This window comes from Sceloporus occidentalis, unplaced genomic scaffold (assembly GCF_023333645.1).
Source record: "Sceloporus occidentalis isolate IW3139 unplaced genomic scaffold, rSceOcc1.0.p SCAF_212, whole genome shotgun sequence".
Lineage (NCBI taxonomy): Eukaryota > Metazoa > Chordata > Lepidosauria > Squamata > Phrynosomatidae > Sceloporus > Sceloporus occidentalis.
The window spans coordinates 267,373-280,753 of record NW_028317192.1 but is presented as its reverse complement, the minus strand read 5'-3'; the positions used below and the strand labels follow the sequence as shown (position 1 = coordinate 280,753).

Here is a 13,381-nt window from a genome sequence, read left to right as displayed (position 1 = left end):
TGGCGGGAGCGGAACGCCACGGTGGCGTCGGACCTGGCGGCGGCGCCCCCTGGAGTGTGGCTCCCTGTGCGGTCGCACAGGTCGCACACCCCAAAGGCCGGCCCTGATCACGTATAGTAAGATATTTCTTGAAAGTCCACTCATTGCTTTAACTATACATTAGGCAGGGCCCTTTCTGCAAGGAAAGCTCTTGCCAAGGTTGGCTTTTCATAATAAGGTATAATATATAATATAAACTCTTCTGCAAACCACATCGATGCAAAGCTTTAACCCTTTGACTGCCAGAGAGGGGACACTGCAGACCCCTCAATACCCACTTTGCGCAGAAAGACTTAAATACTGATAGTGAGACACCTCGAAAAACCCTGCGATCATAACCTGGTAGTAGTAACATGTACATCCTCACAACATAACATATAACATATAACATATACATACATATCCTTACAACATAACATATAACATATAACATATACATATACATCCTCACAACATAACATATAACATATACATATACATCCTCACAACATAACATATAACATATACATATACATCCTCACAACATAACATATAACATATACATATGCATCCTCACATATCATGGAAGAATAGTCAGGAGCAGTCAATGAGCAGTCAATGAGCAGTCAATGAGCAGTCACGCTGTTGGGCTCATTTGAAAAACCTAACTTTATGATACATTAAGGCACTTAAAGTAAAAAAGGAAAGAGGGAAAATGTTAGAGCAAAAGACTGTAATCTAGCACTAGAAGCTCAGTGGCTTAGATGTGATCTAAGGAAGTCTGACTAACAGGGTGGTAGATAAGTGAAACAGCCTCCCAGCCGAAGTGGTTGAGGGTAATACAGTGAGGGTATTAAACATGCATGGGATAGACATACGGCTCCTGAATCTAAAACGAGACCAACGACTGATTAAGGTTTCAGTCTTTACAGCAGGAGAAACGGGCGACTAGACGGGGGGCCGGATGGGGCCGATCTACTGTTAAATTCTGTGTTCCATTCATTCTAGAGTGAATCTAAAAGAGCTTTTCTACTGACCTAAAATGTTAAAAAGTTTTTACTCCGTTTCTTTGCCTTTTGTGTATTTAGTTCTTGGTGGGCGATTTCCGTTGCTTTTTTCCAGATGTTTGGGTTGAAATCCCAGTTTAATTATTTTTTGGGGGGGGTCAGCAAACTGCGGCCATTCACAGCTTTGAGAAAAACAATCCAATAATTGTTTTCTGAGAGGTTTTTATTTCTACTCGGAAATAACACCCTTCGGAGCCGCACGGCGATTCCATCTTTCTTACATATCCTGAACTCGAGCGAAACGTCCCGACGGAGACGTCCTTCAAAGGCTTCCCGTAAGAGAGAGAATCCGGAAACCCGAAACCAGCCTTTAGTAGAAAAAAATTAATTGATTTTTGTGCTTTTGTTCCCCATTTTTGGTATTGTTGTTTTTGGATTTATAGTTGAAAAGTTAGGGACTAACTGACCTCGGGGAAGCTGAGATCCATGGCAAAATGTGGCAAAACTAGCCATGTTTATTTAATTTATTTAATATTACTTCACGTTTTTAATCAGGGCGTGTGCGAGCGTCAGCTTTGAGGGTTTTTATCGCATGAAACATGTTGGTCACATAACTCAAACATTCTAATTATTTGGATTTACTGAAACAGTATCACAGCTGCCCCAGAAGGTAATTCATGCTTGAACACAGGTGTGTTACTAGACAGTCACATTTACCTTCAACTTGACACCTCCCCAAATGCTTTACATAACTAAATAAATTCCATGGAAGCAGCCATCTTATTCCTCCCCATTAAGCTATCTCTCCCCTATTGTTAAGTTCCTGACCCCTGCTTTCTCTTTCAGGCACCAGCTTGTGATATCTCCCAGTACACATGGATCCGGTTCCCATCGAACCCACTAAACCATCATGGTTTTTGGTTCTGAGACCCCCCCCCCCCCCCGCCTGTATACCAGATGTGGGTACCCGTGGTATCCTCCACCAGGGGTTGTTTCTCTTCTGTGTTGCTATCAGACCAATCAATGTGAACCTGCTGCTTTTTCATCTCGCTGTTAAAAAAATACCAACCCTTTGACCGTGAAACTTGCCCTCTCGTGAACCTGTCCGCTGTCAGGTTTGCCCCCGGGCATCTAATTGCTAAACACGGCTTCTGTTTTCCATTCTAAGCTCTTTTTTTTTTAGGACTCCCCTCCCCTCCCGGATCGTTTTGTGTTCTTTAGGAAACCACATTGCCGGGGTTAATGTGTTCAGGAGAAAAAAAACAGAGCTGTTTACGGTGTCCAGAGGGTATATTTATCACTAAATACGGAATGAGGAGGGTCCCCTGTCGGAAACGTGTTAAGCTTCACACGACTTACACACGCATGATTATAACAGGGAGTCGGAGTCGAGCCTTTGGGGCCCCCGGTGAGAGTCCAGTGACCCCCACTATTGTACAATATGTTGTACAATATGTTGGAGCTGTAAAACCAAACGTAATATTGCGGGCGATAGATACTGCAGTATATCCTGTGCCTTGTATAAAAGGAAATTAAATCTCGTTATCGGATATCTAATTAATTTCCTGTCCTGAAGTTCTCTCCTTTCTCCTCCCCTGCTACAAAGGCTGCCTGAACCCATCAGCAACAATCAGCAACTTTACAATAGAGGAGAGATAACTTCATGGGGAGGAATAATCATACGGATCCTGAGAAGCGGAAGTTAAGATGACTGCTCCAATGGAATACATACCACGGGCGTCAAATACAAATATGGTGCTAATTGTAATAAGTAAAGATCATTACAAAAGTCTGCGATGGCTCTATGTAAATTAATAGAGCCCCCCCCCCGTATTTAAATTGTACAGCACCGCGGAATATGTTGGCGCTTATTAAATAAATAAGAATAATCAGAACAGTCCAATCAGCGAGACCATTCCGCTTTCAATATCTTTATACATGACTTCCTGGCTATTATCAAGGCTATGATGTCATAAGTGGGAATCATTATATATAAAAAAAAAAAATTAATTCATTTTAGTTACAGATTCCATAAATACGATCTTTTGGGTGTTAATAGAGCTTTAGATTAATATTGCGAGTGGATTCTTACCCCGCTGTGCGCATCGTATAGATAGCGTAATATCTGTGAGTAATAATACCGCGCTACGGAATATGGTGGTGCTACATAAAACAATAAATAATAATAATTGTTCTGCCGCATGAAGAAAATATCCAGAAATAAAGAGCTAAGTTTAGCGCGGTGGGCCGGGCGCGTAACGTATAGCCCATGATAATTACACGGTGCCGCGTGCCAAGATTTCCTTGGGTTTCTCAATAATTAGCCTTCCATGTGAAATACGGTTTGTTTACGGTGTGGAAGCCTTTGCAGGACACGTGATTTCAGAAAAAAAAAGACAATTTAAAGTCCCAAGCGCCTGCTAACCAAAAATTCTACTTTTTTTTTTACCCCAAACTTACGCTGCTGCCTATGGAAGAATCTATCGGCAATTACTAAAAGAAAAAAACTATTTTGGGTTTCTGGATTCTACATAGATTTAAAGTTAAAAAAAAAAAAAAAAGACGCATGAAAAGAGTATTTCTTCCCAACGGTATACGTGGTGCTTTATTAAAAAAAAAAAAATAAAATGTTTTTTTCAGATATATTTTCTAAACCAATGTGATTTTTCTTCAACCTAGAAACGTTAACGGGACAGTTTAATGTCTCTGACCAGAGAATGTATATTAAAGTAACCTTAACCCTCTACGCATTCTTCAAAATAAAAAAATAAAGCACTTACATGACCAAGAAGATGCAGCCCTGCTGCTGCAGCTGCTCTCCTCCTCCGTGGTCTGACATTTCTTGCCACCGATTGGCTGAATGAAACAGCCAATCGGTAGCAGCATAACGCATGTGCGTGTGTGTCTGAATGATACGTTCGCTGAACACATCTTCTGCATAGAAAATACCTCGGGTGGGGGAGGGGAGAATGCACAAGGGGGGGGATTCTGCAGAACACATAAACGTTTAAAGGGACCCCTCAGCTATCACATGCATTAAAGCGCCCTTTAATATCATCATTTTTAGATCATTGTCAGTAACTTTATCCTCATAAGTAATTAAAGTCATTAATGTCCCCTCTGGAGAGGTCTCGGAAGGGACGTCTTCGTATAATTTGCCCGTTGAGTTCATGATACGGCTCGGTTGTCCATCGTTTGTATTGACCGGCAGTGATTGGAAGTCGTCGGCCCGTCGGCTCCGAGCCGAGGGAATTCCGCTCATTCAGTCGCTCGCTGATTCATTTACACGTCTCGAGCATTTAAAAACCTCTGGGACCTCCGTCCAATATCGCATCGCTGAGGACACTGCCGGCCGGCAGAACAAAACCGTACATCAGAGGAGGCATTCTATACAGTAAAGCCCTCTCGTTACATCAGCTCAGCCTACGGTGGCTGGCATTGAAATTTTGGTCCGATTTCGGACCTGGTCTCGAGTTACATCGTGGCATATCTCAGAGTTACATCATATCCTCCCCTCTAATAATGGTCCCTTCCATGAAGGCGCTGAGCAAATATCGAGCATAAAGTAACTAACTATATGTTGTGCTGGACAGTAACTGCGTGTGATTGGTGCTGTGCATTTAGCTACATTGTATATAGGATACATTGTAACATTTATATAAGCAGATTGGGGCGGGGTTTAGGCAGAAACTGGAGCGATAGGTCTGAAGTGGTGGCTGAGGGTGCTGCTCTTGTTCATACTTAGGGCAGCAACCTACCCCCATAAATATATATATATACGGTGACTGGCAGTGGAATGTTCAATTTTATACCTGGTCTCAAGTTACATCGTGGCATATCTCAGAGTTACATCATTTATATATTAGTCATAAAAATAATGATTTCAATTAATAATTGTATTTAAATAATGATAGCCATCACCCCAGTGACATCATCATGACGTCAGAGGGCCCCTCCAGCTTTAATTGACATGTCTGGGGTGTGAAGGTCTCGTAATAAAAAGTCAAAAACTGTAAAAAAAAAAAAATGTAAAAAAGACACATTTCCGTGGAATTGGGGATAGGGTGAGAGGAGAATATGCCCCTGTCTTCCCGGCTGCCCTGATGGGAGTGGTAGTTTCTGGTTTCCGGGACATGGAGGGAAACCTCTCCTTCCTCCGAGAAGAGATAACCCAATTATAATCCCAGAGACAGGCAGGAAATATCACTTATCGCGAAGGACGCTGTGTTTCCCCGCGTCGCATGAAGAACAGATCGCTGTGACGTTGCCGGGTTATTAGTGTACATTGGGGGGTATGGCCGGGGCAGGGAGAGATCAATGATGGGGTCTCAGGTTTAGGGGTGGGGGGCTGAGCTGATTATAATGAAAAGGAAATGGATATTGACGTCATTGTCACAAAAAAAAGACAAATGAAGTTTGTGACACCTGTCTGTGTGTAAGATGTACAGCAGCCTGCGAGACCTCAGCAGTCCCTTCCTCAAAACTTACTAAATAAGAGTGGGATTTTATGCTTATTACAACCTCAAGATAACTCTCTCCTTAATAAACTATATTTCACCTCAAACCCACCAGTGACAAAAAACGGAGTTTCTGGGACAAATATGTCCTATTCATGGGATAAAAAAAAGCCTGGTGAACGGGACTCGACTGTTTCATATTTCAATGATGTTGCGTTCACTTTTTTCTAACAGACACTCCCATCACTGTCAGCCGGAAGGACCCAGGAGTGGCAGTGGGCGGTGGATTGGAACAGACATATATATATAGTGATATTCTGGTGCAAAGTGGTGAAAGTGGTCTCCATAAAAACTGAAAGAATGGTTTCTGCTGATCTCTCTGCGGATCTCCCTGCTGATCTCCCTGCGGATCTCTCTGTGGATCTCCCTGCGGATCTCCCTGCTGATCTCTCTGATGATCTCTCTGCTGATCTCCCTGCGGATCTCCCTGCTGATCTCTCTGATGATCCTTCTGCGGATCTCCCTGCTGATCTCCCTGCTGATCTCTCTGCTGATCTCTCTCTCTGCTGATCTCCCTGCGGATCTCTCTGCTGATCTCCCTGCTGATCTCTCTGCTGATCTCTCTCTCTGCTGATCTCCCTGCGGATCTCTCTGCTGATCTCCCTGCGGATCTCTCTGCTGATCTCTCTGCTGATCTCCCTGCGGATCTCTCTGTGGATCTCCCTGCGGATCTCCCTGCTGATCTCTCTGATGATCCTTCTGTGGATCTCCCTGCTGATCTCTCTGCTGATCTCCCTGCTGATCTCTCTGCTGATCTCTCTCTCTGCTGATCTCCCTGCTGATCCCTCTGCTGATCTCCCTGCTGATCCCTCTGCTGATCTCCCTGCTGATCCCTCTGCTGATCTCCCTGCTGATCTCTCTGCTGATCTCCCTGCTGATCTCTCTGCTTCTCTGAGGGGTGCACTAAGCAGGGGTAACCGATCTACACCCTATTTTGATGTTAAACATTTCCAGTGCCTTTTTCACTCCCACATGCGCAGCCCATAACTCATTAACGTGTCCGAGACGCACAGTGCAGCCGCGTGAACTTAACACCCAGGTGTTTGGCGATGAAGAAATCCTCGTAATACGGCAAAAAATGTCACAGAGAGATGACAGGCGCCCCTTCCTAAAAATAACAGAAAACAAATCTAGCGCCACTGAGGTGCACGGAGCTCCTGCGCTGCTTTGCTGCATTTGTTGGGGAGGAATAAATGCAGGAAGTAGAAACGCAAACAATGTTTTATCTGTAAACGGTAGAGCTATTGGTCTGGTGCAACCACTTGGGGGGTAAATCTTCCGTTGTTCCTATTAATTAGGGGATTCGGATTTATCCGGCCAATAATCAGAACGCTTTGCTCAGAGAACATCGCCGGGGGGCCGAGCGAGCGAACAATTAATACAAACCGCTGACTCCAGCCAACCTCAGCATGCGCTGATCCCGGACATCTAATGAACGTATCCGTACAAACGGTTCTAAACAATAAGCCGACCCACTGTATAATGTATAGCTAAATCAGCGAGCCGGCCCCTGTATAATGTATAGCTAAATCAGTGAGCCGGCCCCTGTATAATGTATAGATAAATCAGTGACCGGCCCCTGTATAATGTATGGTTAAATCAGTGAGCCGGCCCCCTGTATAATGTATAGATAAATCAGTGACTGGCCCCCTGTATAATGTAGAGATAAATCAGCGAGCCGGCCCCTGTATAATGTATAGCTAAATCAGTGAGCCGGCCCCTGTATAATGTATAGATAAATCAGTGACCGGCCCCTGTATAATGTATGGTTAAATCAGTGAGCCGGCCCCCTGTATAATGTATAGATAAATCAGTGTATAATTTTTTACCCCTTTACTTTATTTGCAATAAAAGAAGTTTTACGGTAAGTTTGGTAAGATTCTTATTATAATGACATCATCACGGGACCTGATACAGTTCAGGCCGATAGGTTAATAAATTCATCCAAATAAAAATGGGGTAAAATCATAAAATGCACAAAATAAAAACGGTGTGTTTGAGTAGTCCGGCTACAAGCATCACATCATCACTCTCAGCCACGGTTCATGAAATCCGCTGCTTTTATTAAGAAACAGTTATTCAGTTGATTGGGGGGGGAATAAAATCACAGGTTTTCCTGCAATAATATTAACGTCTCTGCCTTTGGGGGGGGGTTGATTTGGGGGATAAACATTGGAACCAAAGATTTAACACTGACCAAGGTGTGCGTTTATTCCGCTCTGGAATTGGAGGGGTTAATCATGAGGTAGATTAGCAGATGTAAACAGGTTCATTTTCTGTTACATTTTGACCTTTTAAAGCGTTTGTCACCTGAAAAAAAGACACTTTCCGTTAATCGATACAAAATCCTCTATTCTGCTTTAATCCGTAAAACAATGAATTCATTAATACTTAATATTATATTAAAAAAAAACGAATAAAACGTTCAACATCTGTCTCTTGTGCTTAAAACATATTTCCCACCATACAGACGATCGCTTCGTCCCGATTGGCTGTTTATTCTGTATTTTTTTTAATTATTATTTTAATATTTTATAACCGGTGCAGGAATCGGGCGGCTACTTAAATGTCCTTATTAATTAGATAAAAATTCATAAAAATTTCTTGAACCCAGCACTGACTTCTCTCTTTTTTAAAAAAAAAAACAAAAAACGTTTTCAGCTGCTATGGCAACAACCTATCAATGCTAGCCTTTGTATCACATGACAATTAAATGTTCCCTGTAAAAAATTATGAAGGAAGAAAATGGCACTTAATTGAAGAATTATTTAAAATTCTGCGGCTGAGGAGGAACTTTGCGTTTTTTTTAATAGTTTTTATAATTTTTTTCACCCTTCGAGTGCCGGGCAGCTGCGCAGTGACAGCAGGTACCACGCCAGTGCTGCATATACACTGTATGGAACATCCTTCGTATAATAACTAGACCAGAAGGCACATTAACCATTTCATGGGTGCCTCATTGCAGACTGATGTTAACCTATTCACTGCCAAAGCTCCCATTAAAGAAGCCTTTTAACAATTTCAGTCCAAGAGTGAATGCGTATTTGTCTACTTCTTAACCTATTCACTGCCAGGGGTAGAGGGTAAAACGCATACACTGAGGAAATCTCTTTAGGCCAATGTATGGATTATACACATGGCAGGGCAGTGTGTAATACTCATAGGTGTCTAGTTTCCCACAGACACAATGGTTACCCCAGCAGTATGGTGACCGCGTGGCAACTATTTTAACCCAGTCTTGGCAGATCAGGGACATTGGGCCGTCTAATCTAACTGTTATTTCAGTTGTTCTAAGACCTCGAGCCTAACTCGGCCCTGGCTTAAGGTCAGCATAGTGTCTTTCCCATTACAATATTAACTCCACTCACTGGATTAACCTCTACCACTTCTGTTGAAAGGCTGCTCCATGCATCCATTACCCTTACTGAAAAGAATTCCTTCCTAAGGCAAATTTCCATAGGTGTCACCTTAGACCAAAGATTAACGCAGGGCACGTGGCACATTGACGGACGGCTCCCTTTGTCTTACATGGTTAATTCTGACATCATTAAAACATCGTCACATGCAGTTTCACATTGATCGAAACGTCAAACAAAGGCATATAAAGGGTTAATAGATGCCAATACGTTTCCCTTCCTACAGAAAAGAGAGCTCTGTGGCTCAACAACCGATGGCCGCTGCAACGTCACGCCTGCCTTTGGCTGGCAATGATGAGAGTTGGGGTGCAGGAGCTTGTCTGTCCCTGTCTAGCAGCTGTTGCCCCCTGACGTGCCGTCCGCACCGGGACGGGCCACACTCAGCGGGGTCACACTCAGCGTGAGAAGCACTTGGTGGGCAGATATACATTGTTAACCCTTTTGTTATCAGAGGTGGTGCTAGGTAGTGAATCGCACGTCCCTATGGCGTTTGCAGAATTAAACGTGCAACGTTCTGTACTTTTAACACTTTCAGTACTGAAAGTGGCTTAAATGGCCCAAGAACGAGTGCCATTTCCATTAAAGGTTATATTTTCAGCTTTTAAACGCCTGGTAAGTCACCGAATGGCGCAGAGAATTATCGGCCGTAAATTTAATATCAAAATTGAGTTCACTAACAAGACACATTGCATTTGCTGGGTTTTAACCCTCTCATTTCCAGTCCCGCACTCAGCTCCCAGGAAGCCACCCAGCTGCAATTCCTATAATCCTAAACCAGCATCCCAACAGAGTAAACTCATGGCTGGCTCATCGTCATGGGAGCTGCAGTCTGCCTCGTCTACAGGCAGCATATAGTCCAGTTAATTCAGCCCTGGGTCACTGCGTGGGGAAACATTGTACAGTAACCCTTTAAGTAGCAGTAAGGTGGAAATAGCGCTTCACGAGGCCTAACGCAGTAATCTGGCACTTTTGGGGTTAAGTGCTTAATGGCCCTTGTGCAGCTTTACAGATACTCTATCTATTCGTATCATGCAGCTTTGTAAATTCTTCCCGTTTAGGTGAAAACCCTATTTATCAAACCTCTTGCAGCAGTCAATAATTTCAATGCAACACTACAGCATATATTTTTTCCAAAAGCATTCCCCAGTTAAAGGGTTAAACCTGTCCCCCTGCTGTAAATGCATATTGGATGGTTTTGTTATGTATTGTTAAGCTCTGAGCTCTCAGCATTCTCTCCCATAGCACTGTTAACCTCTCCAGTGCTGGAAGCCAATGCATCCTTTGCACTTGAATTTAACTATTTCACTATCACTAAGGGATTGCAAAAAATACTACTTGGTTACACTTAACAAATCCTGCTTACCAGCAAGCAGTGGATTAACCCTTTGATCAGAAAATCTTGAAATGGCTTTGGTTCTGCACTCCTCTGTGGCACTGGAAGGGTTAAAAAGCCCTTCTTTCTCCCCCCCCCCCCATGTAAAATGTCAAAATATTACATTGGAAAGCAAAAAAATGTATGTCAAAATTTTAACAAAAAAAAGGATAACGTGCTCTATACAATGTTAACCAAACAGAGAGGAACCTGATACTCGATATTAATAATACATACTCATTAATGGGTTAAACCTCGCACATTTATATAAAAAATATACGAATGATGAGATGCCTGCCGGTATCGATAAAGAATTTCACTTTTAGTAATAAAATATATTTAAGCAATCATATTGGTTTGAAAGCAGAGTGCCTTAAAAAAGGAATCAGGATGTCATCTGGATACCAAGAAGCAAGTTGCATGAAATATGTCGATTTGTAGGGTTCTTTGCCCCCCCCTTCATTTTTCCCCCCTCCCCACCAAAAAAATCAAAGTGCTTTTGCTGTTGGGTGTAGCCCCTTAGAAAATAAAGTCTTTTGAATGTTTTATTTGATGTCCTGGGGTCTCCAGGAGTGAAGACACTGAAACTGATCGTACAGATTGTCATAAAAAGATGGTGTCAGCGATGGGATCGTTTCTTGAATCACACAATTCTTTTCCTCTCCCCTTTACACAGAATCTTTTTAAACGCCCTTCGGAAATCCTGGTTAAATATCGTGTAGATCACTGGGTTCAGGGAGCTGTTACAGTAACCAAACCAGAAGAAGAATTTGAACAAGGTATCTGGGACATTGCAGCTATCACAGATAGCCATAAGGGAATAAGTAAAAAAGAAGGGAAACCAGCAGATGACAAAAACCCCGATAACCACAGCCAGGACAAACGTGAACCTCTTCTCTCTGTTCTGCCTTCCCCTCCACCTGGACCCTTTGGCATTCATGTCTTCTTCTTCTCTCCTGGGCAAACTGTCTCCTGGCTTGATCTGGCTGAGCTTGGTTTTACCTTTTCCTCTAGGGAGTTTGTCATGTTTTTTCTTGGAGGAATATGGATGGTCCTCCTGGTGCTCAGAAGACGAGGAGTCCTCCAGGTCTACACCATTGGCCTCCTCTTCTCTGTGCCTGGGGTCATCTGAGCCCCCAGCCTTCTCTCCATTTAATTTGACCGGGAGGTCCTTGTCCCCAAAGCCATTCTGTTTTTTGTCAGGCTCCCCATTGCTCCTCTGCCTGGGTGGGACCCTGGTCCTCCTTTTTGCAATTTGATAAATACGGATGTAGACTAAAACCATGATCACGCAAGGGGCAAAGAAGGAACCGATGCTAGATGATATGATGTACCATTTTTCATCGTTGATTTTACATCTGGGATCTTCTTCTTTGCCACTCTCTTTTTCTATGGTGATGAGAGGTGGGAAGGATATGACAGCAGAGATCACCCACACTATGAATATGATACACTTGATCCTGCGTGGTGTCCTCTTCAGGTTGTACTCAATGGCTTGTGTGATGGACCAGTACCTGTCCAAGCTGATGGCACATAGGTGAACTATGGAGGAGGTGCAGAAGAGGACATCTAATGCCAGGTATATCTCACACCATACTTTCCCAAAGTACCAGTACCCCATGACTTCGTTGGCCAAGGAAAATGGGATCACTAAGGTGGCCACCAGAATATCTGCTGATGCCAGAGAAACCAAGAATAAATTCTGAGGGGCCTTGAGGGCTCTGCTGGTGAAAACAGCTATGACGACCAGTACATTTCCAAACACAGTGAAGAGCATGAGGATGGCCACCAAGGTGATGAGGGCAAGTGTGATCTGCAAGGTGTAGGGGTAAGTCCCTGTTTCCGTGTCAGTGCCATTGTACATGGTGCTGTTTTGGCAGTCACTTTGGCAATCCATGGAAGAAATACCCCCCCTCTCCACTAACGCGCTCTCAAAGTTAATCATGAAATTCAGAGTTTCTCGGGCCTTTGGGAATTCCAATAGAAACTTCTGAAGTCACATTGAGCCTGACCACAAACTCATCAGTGATAGCCTTGTGTTCCCATGTCCTCCTTCTCTGGAGATCACCTCTCTGTTCCTAATACACCTTAATCCCAGAATAGTCTGATGTATGAAAGTTTTCTGTGAAAATCAGTTCCCTTTAAGATTCTCCCCTCCCTTTGTTCTCTTGTTTGTTTGTTTTTTCTCTTCCCCCTTTTTATTTGATCAGTAATAAATTCTGGAATCTTACCTTGTCCAGATACTGGGCTCAGGAGCAGCCAAAGGACATGTTATTGTTTAATCCAGAGCTCAGGGAGAGGTGTGTGAGAAATTAGATTTATGGTGTGGCTCACTGTAAACTTTCCAGCCTCCTGCTGGTCTGCGAAGGAGATTGCCCACCCCACCCCTGACCAGACCATCAGTGGGCAGCTGATCCAAGAAGATGCTGGTTCGCAGGACAGGTGAGTGTAGGGTGCATGTCCTGCAGGTGGGGGTCTCCCTGGTTGCTGGGGTCCCTGCAGCCTGCCTCTGTATCTGGAGTCTCCTGTAGGTGTTTGTGGTTCCGGTTATCTCCTATGGACTCCCAGGTTTAAGGCTCCCTGCTTTCCCTTGAGCTTCTTATGGTAGGTTCTGGTCTCTCTGCTTTGATGTGGATCCTCAAGCAGGTTCTGGTTTCTTCTCCAGGTTCTGGTCTCCCTTCTTTGCTCTGGATTCTGCTCCAGGTTCTGGTCTCCCTGCTTAGCTCGGGGTTCTGGGTTCGGTTTCAGGTTCTGGTCTCTGCTTTGCTCTGGGTTCTGTTTTAGGTTCTGGTCTCTCTGCTAAGCTCTGGTCTCTGGTCACTGTATTCCCGGCTGCCGGCAGTGTGCTCCCTGCAGTGTGCTCCCTGCGCAGTGTGTGTGGAGCTGCGATCTGTCCGCCTCTCTCCCCGGTGCTGCTCCCAGGCTCTGGATCCGTTTTATAGCCGCTCATTGAGTGCAGCGCAGGCAGCGTCAGCCCCCACGTGGGAACGAGCCAGATCTACACCCTCCGCACATCCTCTGCTCCCACAGCCCGACACTGCCTGCCACAGT

At 44.0% G+C, this 13,381-nt stretch overlaps 1 protein-coding gene across 1 annotated transcript; it reads right to left on the bottom strand.

Annotated features, from left to right (window-relative positions):
- Positions 1 to 10,973: 10,973 nt before the first annotated feature.
- On the bottom strand, positions 10,974 to 12,275 carry LOC149277517 (alpha-2A adrenergic receptor-like). The gene has a single exon (XM_089502776.1). The coding sequence runs from the start codon at positions 12,273 to 12,275 to the stop codon at positions 10,974 to 10,976; it is 1,302 nt and encodes a 433-aa protein (XP_089358902.1).
- Positions 12,276 to 13,381: the final 1,106 nt, after the last annotated feature.